Below are 17229 nucleotides of genomic sequence, written 5' to 3' on the forward strand. Positions count from 1 at the left end.
TAGACAGTAAAATCTGGTAATAATTATCAAACATCATACACACTGTTTACAAAAGAGTCATATTTCTTTCTTCTTTTTCTCCTGCATAAAAAGTAGAATGCTGCTGAAAAGTACCCAAATGTCTGCTATGCTTCATGCCAATACAGCAGCTCAGCCAAATATGCAGAGAAAAGTTTGCCAAATAAAAGAAAACATAACAAATTCGTAATGGTTTCTATCTTGACAGAAAATGAAAATTATACCTCAATGTGTGGCCACTCATGTGGACACATAAAAATGTCACAGAGGCAATCGTTCTACCTCAGATAACACACACTGACAGTAGAGCAGCACATATTGGCTAGCTTTCACTTCCCATAAAAACAGCAGCCATGACCTACAAAACGAGCTGAAGGAATCACATAATTTGTGCATATCATACATGCATATGCCATGCACTAATTACATTTATCATAAATAATGCAAAATAGAATGTTTGTTTTTTTTTAGTAGAATAACTGTCTTTGTAAGAGCAGATTGGAATTAAGAAAGTATTTTTAAAAGTGAAGTCACCATAGTTATCTCAAATAATCCAATTCAATGAAGACAATGAAAACACAAGCCTTTATCCCCAAATGCAAAATTCAACTCTCAAAGCCATCTAAACAGTCTGAAGTTGAATGATATTTAGAAAACTTCACTGCTTTTCTAATGTTGTATATGGTTATAGCCAATTTATGTAATATGAATATTTTATAATTTATTTCGCTTTGAAGTAAATTCTTCGAAATTGTAGCAAGACTCATTTCTCTGTAAAGGCAATAAGAACCTTTACTGAACTGTGAAATTAATATTATGAGCATTGATTATTACACTATTACCTTTATATCATTCTTTATCTCATTCTTTACATCATAGCTTTATATCATTCTAAGTCTTTATTTCAGTGCAATGTTGTTTTCAGAACAATGTCATTTTTTGGAACAAAAATATAAGCAATTTCATAATCTCAAATTGCAACAGCCTTTTCGTACTGTATAGATTATATATCGGGTGAAGAATTATCACGAATTAGATATTAGTAAATACTCAACAGGAAACATGAAAGACTCTGTAAGCCCTTAAAAGTCTACACCTGGAGATAAAGATATGGCTGCATATTTTCTGGAGAGCTTAAAAGCACATCAGTACCCCAGAAGAATCTCCAAGTCCTAGTGAAATCCTCAAAACTTAGGGACTAAAAATTTACGCTGTATGCTCTTCCTTACCCTCAAAGAGCTGCATAATGTCTGAGACAGAAGACGACATAGTGATGAAAGACTATATGGTTTAAAGATCTACCAAATAGATGGTAACCAGAGAAAACTTAAAATAATAGCAAGCAGCAGGTAATGAGATTTATCCTAATATAGGAAATTCTCTACTCTCAAAGAGAATATGAAGCAAAAATCCTTTTGCTCTAATTTATCTTTTGAATAATATAATTAAAGAAAGCATAGTTCTTCATTTCAGGTAATGGAGTTAGCATGAAAACTGAAAAGAAAACTTCAGAAATTGAATCTGAACTTAGTTTGCTTAGGTTCTAAAACGAAAAGAAATCCTCAGTTCTTACGTAAAATAAAAGTATTCTAAACAAAGTATATAATCAGTAAAATAAGAAGTAAAATGATATGCTGTGACATGTTTGAATTGCTATTGTTTTAAATTATTTTAATAGCTTATATAGTAACTCAAATGCACTTTAATCACCTTTATCTGTTAAAACGAAAACAGATTAAAATAGTACTCACAAAGAAGCACTGAAAAAATAAATGCTCTCATTATGATCTACATAAGAGAATATGTTGTTTTATGATTGCAAGAACTTTATGCTAACTGCTGTACTACAAATGCCTTCCATACATTATCTTCTTTCCCACTATTTTTTATGTTCTTTTCTTACTTACCTCACATATCTTTTTTCAACTGTAGAATTACAGAAAAAATATATAACAGTCTGCATTTCTTCATAACATTACCCGTCTTATCATCTGAGAGAAAACCTTAATTAAAGTTATGGCTATCTTACTGTTTTACAAGAGTCTTCTCAAAAAGATACAGGGTACTTTAATCATGTTTAGCAAAGTAATCCATTTTCAGTTTAAAAACAGAACATCCTTTTATTCTCCTTTTTGTAGTTCAGTCTTTTCTGTGCTTAGTTATTGGTGCTATTCTAGGGATTTGGGGAAGATAGATTATTGTACTAGTTTTCTTCCAAAACAGAAGCTTTTATGAAGATCTGAAGGCTATACTTCATACATATTTTCACACACTTATTTAAAATTATCGGAGATATAGAAATACAACTGCCAAAGTCTTAGTTAAATTTTCTTTTTCAGAGCTAGTTTTGTTGTAGCATGACTGTTTACGTGTATAACTAAGGAACATTGTAGGCAGAGATATTTTATTAGACCTAAAACTTGTCTTATAAAAATTATGACCAGTTGAACATTTTTTTCTAACTATTTCATGCACGTATTGTTATTATCGTCTAGCAGCTCACACTGTAAGATTACAGGATCACAAGTCAAATCACAGTGATTTTTCTCCTTCCCTACCTACAGGTGAATTCTTTCACTGACATAAATAAACATGGTAAGGCTGCTTCTGTGACTGGAAAGTGTTGAGGTCAAAACTTCTGCAGTGCTTCATCAACTGCTTTATTGCGGTCACCCTCCCCACCCCTTAGTTGAATCTTCCTTATCTCATCCATCAGTCTTTAAAATATAACCCCCAGTATGGGTGGCAAAGCATTTCCCACTGTCCTGCTTTATTTTCCGAAGCACTAAACCTAGCAGAAACCTGCTGCATCAACTCTCTTTTAATTTAGTGTTTCAGCTGCTTTTAAATTTAAGCTTAGAAATGTAGGGTTTCAGAAACACGTAGAGAAGTTTATGTAGAAGTGATGAAATTAGTAAATTTCAAGGCAAAAGGCTGCTAACTCCTTTCAGAACTTATTTCCTGCTGGAGATAAATGGCACAGAAAGCATATCACCTTGTTTCCTAATAATGATATCCAGAAGAAATAACTAAAAGAAGCAAGCAACTAACTGACCTGTAAAAAGTAAAGTGTCAGTAAAAGAAGTCTTACAGAATAAGGATTCAATAAACCGAACAAAGAGACTGGTTTGGAAAACAAATGAAAAATGAAAACTGTTACTTCTCCTCTTTCAATCCTGACTATTAGTAAAAAGACAAATAAAAATCCATAAAACTTACCATCCTTCATCAGTATCTACTTCAAATTCAGAAACCTCAGTTTCAGGAGTTTCTTCAATTGCTTGGGTTAACTTTGATTTAAATCGGTCCAGCAGTGCCAGTGTCTGAAGTTAAATACATAGTTTTAAGGAAGTCAGATATATTTATGAACAAGTATTATACAACACCTTCAAACTATTATTTTGGGAAACAGTGTGATGAGATGGGAGAGCACTTTTCTATGACTTCAAAGAAAACTGCAGTGTCAAGCAAGTGAGAGTGAGGGGTGCCAAGAGTAACAGCATGTTGAGCAAGTGAGAGGGTGTGCAGTGCTGGGAGTACACATGCAAGAGAGCACTTGTCCAGCTGTCTAGTAAAATAAAAACACGTATTTAGGGAACAGATACTTACACTATACTTACAGAATAAAATAGGTAATAAATTAGATAATACTGGCCACTGGACAACAAATTTTACTATTTGAATCTGTTAATTTCTTCTACTAAGGCAATCCACTGCATAAATTATAGACAATTCAACTACTGAAGACACAGCTTAACTGATACTCCTTTATTTTAAATGCTGGTCCTTTAAATTTTTTTGCTGACTGTAACAAAATCAAAGCTTTTTACCTGAATACTAAGAACCATCTTAACTAATTTGACCGACACAGGTCCTAACATTACACACACCATAAACATACTGATTTATATTTGGTATTTTATTTTACAAATAACACTGCCCTGTCTTTCAGCTATAACAAAATCACTGAATCTGCAGTAACATCTGAAGATCATCCTGCAGGTCTTCTTTCTGATCATTTGAGAGGTAATGTTGATTACACAAGAATTGTATGCCTAAGCACTGTGATGGCACAAGGGTCACGGGGCTCTTCATAAAAAGGGCAAACCATAAGAAAAATCTTCACAGCCCGCAGCTTAATTCTTGCTGCTATTTGAGACATTACTGCAAAGGAAAGAGTCAGGGAATTAACTGAATTTTATGTGGCAGACTGCATTTGATCTGTAGGTGATAGGTTGGCCACCTATGTTGTAAAACACCTCTGTATAGCTGTTTAGTTTTGTTTAGTCAAGTTTTTCAAATTTAAAAGAATAAAAACTAAACAAGAATAGAAAACAGAAATTGGAAATACCAGAAGTGTTCACTGGAATCAAATTTCCTTCTGGGAGCAATCTTAACTTTAGGAGTTTCCTGGCTTTTGAATTCTTTCAAAAACACATTTTAGCACTGCCAAAGGTGGGTTTTAGGGTTTTTTTTTTTTTTTTTCTTTTATTTTTTTTTTATTTTACTGTTTAATCTTGCTTAAGCTGGGAGAGGAAATTTTCAGATATACTTGTGCCTGTGAATCATTCAAATTCTACAGCTTCTCATGCAATTGTAAACAAACTTCATGCTCACAACACCTAGGGCAGCAAATCTCTGTCCAGGACATAGATAAAAACAAATTAATCCTTTTCACGTGAAACTGTGATCAACTAAAGCCACATTTCTTATGTACTGTTTAACTTTCTATGGTGCCAGCATTATTCTAAACGGACCTGTCTTAGTCTTTCTGCTGTGAATGATTGGATGCAATGCTGTGGGCCATGTATCTTTAAAAACTGACTCATGTTGAATTCAAGGTAATTTCCATTGTCTGGTATTCAAAAAAGACATATACATTACCCTCTCCAGCTCCTGAGCAGAACTCAGGAGCTGGAAAATAATATTGTATTGTAGGATATAGTAGGAAGGATGTAAGGGTAGAAGAGGCCCTCAATAAGTAAATTGAATTCTAAAGAACTTCATTATTAATTGTTGAAATGAGTTGATGACTCCTTGCTGAATAGCTGATTAATTACTGTTGAATAGTTTTTAAAAGGGCTACATAACTAAAAATTATAATCTACTAAAATACATATTCCCATCACTTTAAAACCTATATGTCTGATGCACAGCACAAATTTTAAAATGAATGGTATTTAGCACTTCACAGTAGTTTCATGTATTCAGCAGGTTCAAGTATCCCTATTTTAGAAAAAAATATTTACATTAAACTTAAATTTGCTAATATTTGCATACTGAAGCTTACATACATTCTGACCATGGAAAATAATTTCAACTGTACTTAAAATGAGTTTTTAAAGTTCAGTTAAAAATTAGTTTTGTTCATTTCATAACACTCAAAGATATGGTTGAATTTGATCTCTATAAAACATTATTTAAAATGTGGAAAAAAGCCTCACATTTCGGACAGATACCAAATACACAAATTTCTGTCTCAGTGCTATTTTATGGGAAGTTGCAAAGCCAAGAACAGAACTGCAGAGAAATGCAAACTTGTAAATATAATCAAGGATACTTCTGTGTGGATAGCTTTTCCTTTTGGAAGATTTTAGTGACTTAACTGACAACACATTCAAATACATACTGAAACCTTGTCACACATGCACAATCACATTTATTAGTGTTTAGAAATAATAATTTACTTTTTTATGGAAAATTAACTGTAACAGATTTGTAAACTTTATTCTTTATCAAATGAAGATTAAAAATTTTTCAGAACTCTCTGAAATCCTTATTGCCCAGGATTACCTGATCTTCACGGGAAACTCCTTTCTTGGGCTGCTGCTTTCGTTTGTCTTCATATTTTCTCTTCTCCTGACGGTATTCTTCAACAACACTATTTGGTGCATGTTCCTCTTCTGAGTAAGGAAATACATTTGGTTAAACAAATTACAGTTGGCTTTTTGATTTATTACCATTTTGAAGAACGTTTGTTATTTCTGAAATACCAAACAGAAGACTTCCATAAAACGTTTCAGCTGTGTTACTTTCTGAGGAAGTAAGATGATTTGCTGCTCTATGAAATGAAATACAAAACACTGTACTAAGCAGACATGAACCCAAAATTTTTTATGTCAATTATATTATACCTGGAAAGCCAGGGAAAGCAGGGAAAAACTCTGATGTTAAGACAGAAACAAAACCTGCTGAAATTTCATTAAGAAGTTTACCTTTATTCCTGAACACTTTTCCTGGAGCAGCTGAACTGGTACACTGTATTAATGTTTTGTAGCTATTGAGAAATTGTCAGTTTTTCTGTTTTATAGGCTGAAGAAGCTACAATTCCAATCTGTGATATTTGGATGACTGCTGATGGCTACACAGGGGCAAAATCCTGACCTTAAAATAAAATTCTCTCTTACTTCATTTGATGTTTTCAAAAAAGTTTATAACATGTCATAAAAAAAGGAAGTAAATTTACAGTATGTGATCATCCTTTTAAATATATTTGTTTACATAAATCTACAAATAAAATCTCTTATTTCCGAGTTATCTTAATTTATAAGTTGCATTGCATATACTTAAAAGAATAACTAGCAAATCATCTTCAACAAATATATACAATATCATATAGAACTGCTTTTTTTCCATTTGATACATTGAGTGTAATGAAGACCAGAATGAAAAAAAATGAAATGAATGAGACAAAAGCTGCTATAAAAACATGTGCAGTGAAATACTGGATAAACTAAAAAATTAGCAAAGTACAATACTGAACTAAAAATTATAATGGCTCAGATTCATCTTTCTCTCTATTATCTCAGTCTTTTCTAGTAATTAAAAAAAACATGACTTTTTGCCTAAGTATGTGTATCCTATAAAACTTGTGTAGAAGCAACACAGTGTTTTGTTTCACTAATATTTAGTCCCTAGATAAATAACTTGAGCTACTAAATCACCAGATTTCTTACAGAAAGCAACTTTTCAGGTAACATTTACCTAAAAGGGTCCTTTGAAAAGAATCTCAGCTACTCGATGGTAAATATAATTGTTCAGATACAACAAGCAAAAGATCTGTGACACTCATTATTAAAATTTCTGTAAATGCCAGTTTCAAACGTACCATAAACACTGTGATGCTTAAATACCCTTATGTTGCAATTAAAGATGTGATCCTTAGTCACACACGTTTTTTGGCTAAGATTTAAATCTAGCATAACTCAAATATAATCTTCATACAAATAGGATGAATTCCCTTGAAGCTGTATGTTTGTGTATTTTTATCGCAGAATTTCTCTGATCAAAAATATTTCCTATTTGCAAGAACAAACACAGCTAACTAGAAAGGAAAAGAGAGCATCTGGAAAAGAGAGTTGTTGGTGGAAAGAATCCCTTTCGAAATGTAAAATGCCCTTTTAAAATGCAAGAAGACATTTAATTATTATTTCGTACTTCTTCGTCAGTATCCCACAGCTCCTCCAAATCTTTTCTAACAGGGCTGGAAAAAGAGGACCAGGTCACTATATGATGGACTTGAACTTCAAATGATGCCTGACAAACTTAGGACTAGCTTGTTGATCTGAAGCATAAAGACCATTACAATGGTATTTCTATATTCAAGCTCCAAAAATATTAGAGGATAAATTCAAATAAAAATGCCATGGGTACACTGCACTAACAATGAAATGCCTCACTCAAGTAGCATAGAATGAAGAAAATACTAGTTTAAATAACACAGAACATGCATGTGTATCCTAGAGCTATCAAATCACAAAGTGTAATTTTTTTTTTTTTAAATTCTGAGATGTATGCACATTGTATAATTAGGAAAGGTGAGGAAAAACAAAACAACAAAACATTAAATAACCTTCCTTATTGGAAATAAACTTCATTCTCACTTTAAGAAAATTTCTACTCAGCTAGCTTGAGTTACTGCCAAGACAACCTTCATCTTACTGTGACATAAACTTCAGCATCTGTGTAATTTATTTTCTTTCGGATAGATTCTTCTATCCTAAAATATTCCTTTAAGGAGTAACAGATGCCAGCATGATGGTGTAATCTAATCTAAAACTTTGGTTTTGAGACATAGTTTCCAATGATATCTTGAAACAACAGAGGAGAGTCAAGTCAGTAATCCAGAAAGGAAGAGACTGATTTTAAAAAGTACAAAAGGGTTTATTTTTTTCACACTTAAATTAGGAACAATTTAAATTATGTCAGTTTTCAAATACAAAATAGAAGAATTATAACAAACAAATGAGAACGTGATCTGAGAGTACTGTACTGAATGCCACTCTTCAAAATTTCAGATCATTTCCTAAACAGAAGATAGATCTTGCTATAAAAGTTTTAAGCTTCATTCCTACAAGTAGAATTAAATAGTGTAAACACTCAACAGTGTTGCATCAAACACCTTCCATTTCATAAACTACAACTGAATTTTACCTTCCACTTTATGAAAACCAAGAACTTATATGCCTTCAGATCAGAAAAATACAGTCCTTGTTTAAGGCTGCAACCTCATTGTAGCATTCCAGTACTTGAAGGATGTTTATACAGAGGAAGGTGTCTGAATTTTTAATATGGTCTGATAGTGATAGCACAAGGAGGAATGGATATAAATGGAAAGGGTAGATTTAGGTTAAATGTTAGGAGGTGGGTACTGAGGCACTGGCACAGGCTGCCTAGAGAAGCTGTGGATGCCTCATCCCTTGAGGTGTTCAGGACCAGGTTGCACAGGGTCCTGGATACCCCTGAGCTGGAGGCAACTGTTCCCACAGGAGTGTTTGTTTGAACTGAGTGAACTTTCAGTTCCCTTCCAACCATGCCATTCTGTGATTCTATGATTATGTCAATTTCTGTAATTAAGACCTTAGGTATTCGCTACGCAAACAAAACATTAATTTACTGCAAAGTAACATAAGATATAAAAACAATAAAATACAATATATACAGTTACTCTTCAATGAATTTATAATCTACTCTTTTTTTTATTAGAACTATCTAAATTGTTAATTTCTTCACATCTTAAAGTATCGGTCAGTTACTATTACTCTGGAACTTCTAAGTTCTCAAAGAGCCACTATTGGCTCTAATAACCAAGGCAAGATTTAAGTCATATTTATTACTAGTGAACAACCAAATACATTTTTTCACAAAATGATTTTCCAGCGTTGAGCTTATTACTGGATTATATAGTTTCCTACAGTGAAAAATAACAGTTTCAGAACAAACTTACTGGTTAATTTAGCCAACTTAAACAGAATAATCTTACAAGTGATGTTTAGAGCTTCAAAACATTTGTTTGAAAAAGGAAGCTCCGCTAATAATGGACTTCAATATGTGACAGTGGAAATTCCTAGTGAATTGTCTCTGAACTTTGGAAGCTTTTAGGCACACATTACAGACGTCGCAGGCTAAAATGTGGTTAATTCTCTAATGTCAGTTGACTTTGAAAACATGCTTAAGATTACTATTAAAATCACAGTTGGCTTACAGTGAGGCTTTTGTCATCTTTTCTTTAGCAAGCAGAGAAAGAAGAGGGAAAAGCATTTACTTTAGCAAGGAAGAGGCTGAATATGCATGCTGGGTATTACTTAAGGACAGTTTAAATGAGAAAAAATAAAAACTGAAACAGGAGAAGAAAATGAAAATTCACAAAAATGAAATATTCAGGATGCACACTTTGATACAGTGGAGCTATACTCTGTACTCCACATCCCACAAATAATCATACTTAACATGCTTTATGCTACATAATTTCAAAACAACCAAAATTTGGGTTTTGTAGTTTTCTGAAACATGCACAATTTCTCTTATGGTATCAGAAGACAAGAAAACTTCTTGACAGGATTTAAGCAAATCTGTACATGCCACTGACATTACACAGACTTAATAATAAAAACAGATATAAAACATAATCATAAACTGGCATCCTTGCTAGATTTGTAGACTTTCCTAAACACTTCAATCATTCAGTTCTCTTGCAACAAACTAGATAACAATCTGTGCCGCTGTAGGAGACTTACACTTCATGCTGATTTTTACATTAGTAGTTAGGTCATTATGTTGTGGCTTTTCTTTTTTCTCATGTAGGGTAGTTAAATTTCTTCATTCACAGAATCACAGAATCAGAGGGTTGGAAGGGACCTCAAGGATCATTAACTCCAAACCCCTTCCACAGGCAGGGCCACCAACCTCCACATTTAATATTAGACCAGGCTGCCCGGGCCCTATCCAATCTGGCCCTGAATACCTCCAGGGACAGGGCATCCACAATCTCTCTGGGCAGCCTGTTCCAGTGCCTCACCAATTTCTGTAAAGAATTTCCCCCTGACATCCAACCTAAATCTTCCCTCCCTCAACTCAAAACCATTTCCCCTTGTGCTGCAGTTATCAACCCTTTCAAAGAGTTGATTCCCCTCCTGTTTGTAGGCTCCCTTTAGGTACTGAAAGGCTACAATCAGGTCACCCCGCAGCCTTCTTTTCTCCAGGCTGAACAAGCCCAGCTCCCTCAGCCTGTCTTTGTAGGGGGAGGTGCTCCACTCCCCTGATCATCTTCATGGCTCTCCTCTGGACCCTCTCCAACAGCTCTCTTTCTTGTACTGGGGGCTCCAGACCTGGACACATTACTCCAGATGGGGCCTCATGAGGGCCGAGTAGAGAGGGACAATCACCTCCCTGTCCCTGCTGGCTGATGGAGCCCAGGATACCATTTGCTTTCCGAGCTGAGATTCAATGATTAAAAGATTATCAGATAGTTCACAAAAATGTTCTAAGAAAAATGAAAATAGCACTTGAAAACTATTTAAAACCAACATGTAATTAAGAAAACAAGATATTTCTCCAGAGCAAATTTGAAGTATATTCACAGATTTACGCAATAAAACTTTGAAGTACATCTTTTTCAAACACTTGATTTAGTACTTCAAAATGCTAAAGTAATTCAGCACTCAAATTATTATGTTTGATGTAATTCCTGGCATCACTGCAGTGAATGTCACATAAAAGAAAAACATCTTATTTAAAATAAGGTCTTGACAGCAGTCTGGCATAGTTAACAATTGTATTCACAGATTGGAAAGCTGGTTATAATCAAACTTGTAAGGAAGGAATTATTTTTTTTAATCTCTGTCCTCTTGAAACAATGTAAACACTTAAATTTTCACTCCTAATCCTCCTTAGTTTCTCGAATGTTCTGAACGTGGAAAAAATATTAAGTACGTGTAATACATAGGTCACTCTGAAAGTAATTCCTTCCATTTATTTCCATGGAAACTACAACAGTTATAAAGTGTACAATAATATTATTCAACAGAGCAAATTCTCAGCTACGAAATACTATTCTTCAATACAGTCACTATCATTAGCTATTCATTTTTGCAAGCAATGAACAAGAGCCTTCATGCCACATTCATAAAAACGAGCATCAGTGGAAGTGATCACTGTCACTGTTGCCACTGCTAAAATGCACTACCCACTGCCTCTGTGTTCACATGTGCTGTATGGTCTCCATAAATGTTCAGCAAGCATCAATGAATGTCAGTGGGTGCCATTTTTTCTACATGGAGGAATTCAGTGACACACCTTTGTTTCATATGCACTTCCATGTCAGATGCCATTCTGTCAGATTGCCCCTTTGCTGCCATCTGTCACACGGCAACAACATGGAATGGGATATTGGTGGGAAGCCTCTACTGCCATACTACCAATATCCACCTGTAATGCCATGGACCAACATAATAAAACAAGAAGCAGTACTTTTGGAGCAGCCCGCATGTATCATGAAAAGTTTGAAGCAATGATGCTGAATGTGATACCAATAATAATTTGTCAGTGGACATGAAACAGATGTGTCTTGTCATCATTCATTCATTAGCCAGTAGACTCATTTCTGATCCTGCAAAAGGGCCTATACAACTTTACTCTGATTCTCACACTATTCACTGGTGAATTTCTACAAGCTATGCTTATAATTTTAGGCTTAGATGCAGTTTTTATTAATCAAGCACAATATTGTATTAATGCTGTGTAGCTCTGAAGCAGGTGTTGTGCAAGTGTCTGCATCATGTGCACAGACATACCTGATCGAGCATGTTACAATTTACTTTCCATCTCATGCTCCCAAGAGGACAGGGAGAGAACACTGGAACAATCTCCTGCTATGGACAGTCATTGCCTGACAGCAGACAGTTTTTAATACATGCAATTTCTTGTATGCAAACTAACTCAGAAAAGGTAAACTGTTAACATTTGTCAGATGATAAATCATTAAGTGAGCTATGATATAAAAATGCTTTTAACTTCTTTAAATTTAGAATTTATTATACTCAAACTGAAGTTTGAATGTAGAATAAAGTCTTTTCTGCTATTCTTCAGTTGTAAATGGTTGCTTCACAGTAAAGGTATCTTTCTTCACTCTTCACATTTGCCATCTTAAATACTAAGGTCCCATCACCTTCCACCTAAATTGTAAATGCCTTTAACTACCTCCTAATAATAAATTCATCCAGTTCTTTGCTAGTTTTTTTTCTTCCTTTTTTTTCCTCCTTTGTATCCAATTGCTCCATGCCTCTTGGTGGTACAACACTAAGAAGCAAGTACAATAATATTACCGTGCTTTTACAGTTAACAGCTTTTGCAGTAACAATCACACAATCATACCTGAATCCCACATAACTTCATGTTCAGTTTGTTTTCTTGCACAAACTTGAAATACCTTACATCACACTGGTATGGCTTTCCCATTTTCTCATTTAGCTTCTGTAATTATTTTTCCTTTAGTGTTAAGAAGATACTAACACCCCAACATGACTCTCTATTTATTTTCAGTGACATTCTTCACATATTTTTCCTTCCCTAAATCTGGTACTTCTTGTACCAGAATCTAGTGACATTTACTTTTGCTTCTTCATGATCGTCAAATTCTTTTTTCACGTTTTTCAAACAGCATGAGATCCAACATGAACACTCAGTCCTGCTGTAATTTTCACAACATGCCCACCACGAAGTGCAGTAAATATGATGACGTTACACAAACCAAAGCTAAATCTGAGATATAACGCTACAACAATATTGTAAGATTTACAAACATCTACAACTGTCTTCACAATTAGTATCACCTCGCTAGTTTAGAGGTCTTTGCTTAGTGTTACTAAATTAATACCCCAACATCACTGCAAAATAGTAGGTTTGCAGTCAGAGAATGTTATTTATTCATTTTAATCCGCACCTTCTTTAAAATTGATAATTCAGAACTTAAATGTTTTAACAGACACTAGAGAAAAAATGTGAACATTTGGTTAAGGCGAGAAAGGCAAATTCCAGAGAACTGCTTTCAGCTCCCTACAAACCATAAAAAAATGAAAGTTTTATTCTAAATGCGGACAGACTCACCTTATTTATGTCTATGGCTACCTCGAGGTATAATGCTGAAACTCATGAAAGAGAGGAAAACTCTGGCTATTTCAATATTGGTCAATAATACTTTGAAATGGGAGAAAACTATTTGCTAATGTCCTGATCATCTCACTGTGCACTTTGGGGGCTCTTTTATTTTTGGCTACTGGTTGGAACTCAGCAGGTGCATTCCTGGAACACATCTTTTAGTGTGGCATCATCCAAAAACTCACAGCTGGTTTGCAGTAAAAACACTAATGAAGATGTATGTCATAGTTAATATTCCTATTAAATTTTCACCTCTCCAGAGAATTAGAATTTCTCTTTCTGCAAGAAGTTTCGTCCTTTACAGAACCTTGCCTGTCAACTGTACTTACTTTTTCCATACTGACAACAGACTGATAGGCATGTGAATGACAACTGAAGAACGATTTTTAAAAAGCAGTAGGTAGAAACAATAGTGAAAATAAATCATTTTAAATTCCTTTTCTCCAAGACCAAATAAAGCATGTTTAATGAGTCCTTCACATTTATTTTTTTAGTGTGCATTTTTCAGTGGCAGATTCTGTATTACAGAAAAAAATTTCATTCTTTCAATTATATGAACTGTGACAGTAGATAAAATAACTCATGAGAGTACAAGAATAAGGTAAGCGGAGAGAAAGCAAAAATCAAAGTCAGTAATACCTTACTGCAGAAGTATAAATGTTTATTTTAACTGAATGACTTAAAGACTCACAGATGGTAAATACAATACTTTCCGTAATGCTTCCATAAAGCTATCATCACTGGTAACAAGATGCTTAGTTTCTCTTTCCCCTCAAAACCTTCCTCCAGGCATATTTTATCTTTCTCTTTATTTATTGTTAAACTGTGCTTCACAGAATATTGGAGAACATACAAGCTCACCCCAACCAAAACACAGGATCAGACTTTTCTAAGCCAATCTAAAGAAATATTTGCCTAATCTGCAGCTGGGAAGTTCCACTTTGTAGGTCACTAATTCCAGAATTTTTCTCTCCTGTTTAACCTAAACCACTTTAGCTTTAATTGAAGCTTACTACCTCTTGTCCCCTCCACAGGGATTATGTAGAACAACCTACTCTCCACGGTAGTCTTTAACGCTCTTGATAATAATATAATTTTTTAATATAGGTCAATTTGGGATGTCATCTCTGCTCTAAACTGAATAACCACTGTTCCTAAAATCTTCCAACATTGTGCTTGCCACATCAATCACTGTTGTTGCTTTGCTCTGTGAACTTTTAAGAAGTCTCTCACCATTTTTTTCAGGTGCAAAATACTGAGCAAAATACTCAGGCAGAAGACCCACTCAAGTTCAACAGACACCTGTCACACATACAAACATGCCACTTTGTATGTACTATACAGTATGCTGTAATCTTTCTCTGTAGCATGGCCTTTTATTTCCTAGATTTTAAATATATCTAAATGCCCCTGAATACTGAACATCTTATGTTTCCACAATTGATTACTTTTAAAAGAGATACAAGAACATTTTTTTCCCTGGACCTCTTCCCTTTCTGACTTACGTATTCTGTTTACTATGATTTGACCTTAAACTTCTATGAACTGATTCAATCTACCAACTCAGCACAAAAGTGTTGCAAACTAAGAACGATTTTCTCCCAAGTTAGCAAACTGAATCAGATCAGTAGAAGCACTAACTCATGCTAGAGATAGTGCAAGTCAGTCACCCAACTCTTCATTTTAACATCTGCAGCTGAAAATGCAACCCTAACATTTAAATTTGCATTGTTCTTCATTTTTCCTGTTGCATTCCCCTTCGCTATTCCACAGTCATTTATTTTTTTAAGTCCACAAATAAAGGTCATCTGTCCTGAATTTACTATCACAGAATTACAAAATGGCCAAGGTTGGAAGGGACCTCAAGGATCATGAATCTCCAACCCCACTGCCATGTAGGGCCACCAACCTCCCCATTTAATACTAGACCTGGCAGCCCAGGGCCCCATCCAATCTGGCCTTGCACACCTCTAGGGACAGGGCATCCTATTCTTGGTATCACTAGTAATCAGATTATTGGGATACTTGTTTTCCAGTTTGACTGCAGTTATCTTAGAGCATTTTATTAAAGTTTTGTTAATGTCTCTGGGACTGCTTTAGCCAACCCTTCAATAAGCTTCAGTGAATTCCAACAAGTTTGAATGATTTTAATGCATCTAATAAGTAGTCTCTAGTTCATCTGTTCTGTACCTGAATGTTTCCCTTTTGTCACAGATCCTCTGTAACTAAGCAAAACTGACTGCTAAAAACTGAATTAAGCATTCAAGCTTATTTCCTTTCTGTCTAGAAAAGATGTCTTCTTGCTCATTCTTCTCCTCTTACTGCATTTTCATTAATCATTTTGCCCATCAACATTGCATCTAAGCTAACATCTTTTTAATGTCATCTTCCATTTTGGAATATGATTATTTTCAGAATTTTCAGTTAGATATCCCAATAACTTGGTGAATAGTTTCTTTCCTGCCATACATATTTCTTAACAGTGGAGTTAGACCACTTCTGCTCAAAAAGGGAAACCAGTATTATTTTTACCATTAGCTGCTACCTACAGTTTTTCAGTAGTTTTATATCCTGCCTGCAATTTAATCTAAAGAAACTTAAAAAAAACTCAAACTGATACATAAAGCTTCCTTTCCTTCCCCCCAGCATCTTGTCCTAAAATAAAAGGCATCTTTTCAAATTGTACCATAGTTTTATCTATTGTTGATGTCCAAGTACTAATTTAGTCTGTCAGTATAGAAGTGGATTACCTCCAATTATTCTTCATTAAGTCCTCTGACATAACTGGCACCCAAACAGGGCTATGCTTAAGCAATGGTATTACAACTGCCATACAAGGCATGCTTCTGTTTCATTTATCATATATGTACATAAAGATTATTCTTTTTCTACTCTACTTTTCCACTTTATTTTCACGTGTCCAATGACTGCATTTGCTGTCTTGCCAAGGAGGGCTTATATTCAGTTGGTGACTGAGTATGATTTCTAGAACCTTTTTAGGGCCACTACTTTCTATAATATGATGACAGATTTCATATACAAGTTCCAGATACTGATTTTTTTTAATTTGCCAGGCTGGTTATTGATCAAGCTCACCTGTTATTCAAGAGAATTTATGACAACATCTAACAATTATGTTACACTTTCTACCACTTTTCTAAATTACAATCTGGCACTGGTACTGTAAATGATTTTTTATATTTTCTTTCTTTCAGATTTTTTATGCTGTTGAGAGATGGATGAAGATTGTGACCCAGAAGTGTATCTAGCAACTCCAGAGTGCCAAAAAGCCTGATTTTTTTTTCATTTTTTTCAGTTCAGCTAATAATCTCTCAAATCTTTATGCATTAAAAAATTCACCTCACCTATTACATACTTGAAAATTTGTGTACATTTATTAAGAAACAGAATGTAATTTTTTTTCTGCCACAAAAGTGTGCATCTGAAGATCCATCTCCTTTTGCTAAAGTTTATGAAGGATAAACTTGGAACTATCCTCTAGATTTTAAGTTCAACTGGTATCATTGAGAAGAAGTGCAGAATCTTAAAGATAATAGCTCTGAGTTCAGTGTTTAGCATATGCATTTAAGTGCCTTTCCAATTTGAACAGTCAAGAAAACTTCCCACTTTGGAAGAGATCAGAACAGGTATGCGCTCTTCAAAGAATTCAACTCATTATTTGAAATAACTGTATTTCAAATCCAGAAGCTTGCCCAACTTCACATACGTAGCTACAGAACATTTGAAAGTATAAATGCTACCTGTACAATTTATTTA

General features: G+C 34.4%; 1 protein-coding gene across 1 annotated transcript in view; it reads right to left on the reverse strand.

The window, feature by feature from the left end:
* Positions 1-17229, reverse strand: part of CWC27 (CWC27 spliceosome associated cyclophilin) — a 120166-nt gene that overhangs the window by 19467 nt on the left and 83470 nt on the right. The window contains exons 12-13 of the mRNA XM_042825703.1: positions 5812-5921; positions 3238-3341 (exon numbers count right to left, since the gene is read on the reverse strand). Of these exons, the coding sequence (XP_042681637.1) occupies positions 3238-3341; positions 5812-5921 (214 nt within the window). The remainder of the gene's footprint in view (positions 1-3237; positions 3342-5811; positions 5922-17229) is intronic.

The sequence above is a fragment of the Centrocercus urophasianus genome, unplaced genomic scaffold (assembly GCF_019232065.1).
Source record: "Centrocercus urophasianus isolate 14NV4802_14NV808 unplaced genomic scaffold, USGS_Curo_1.0 seq_25, whole genome shotgun sequence".
NCBI classification, from domain to species: Eukaryota; Metazoa; Chordata; class Aves; order Galliformes; family Phasianidae; genus Centrocercus; species Centrocercus urophasianus.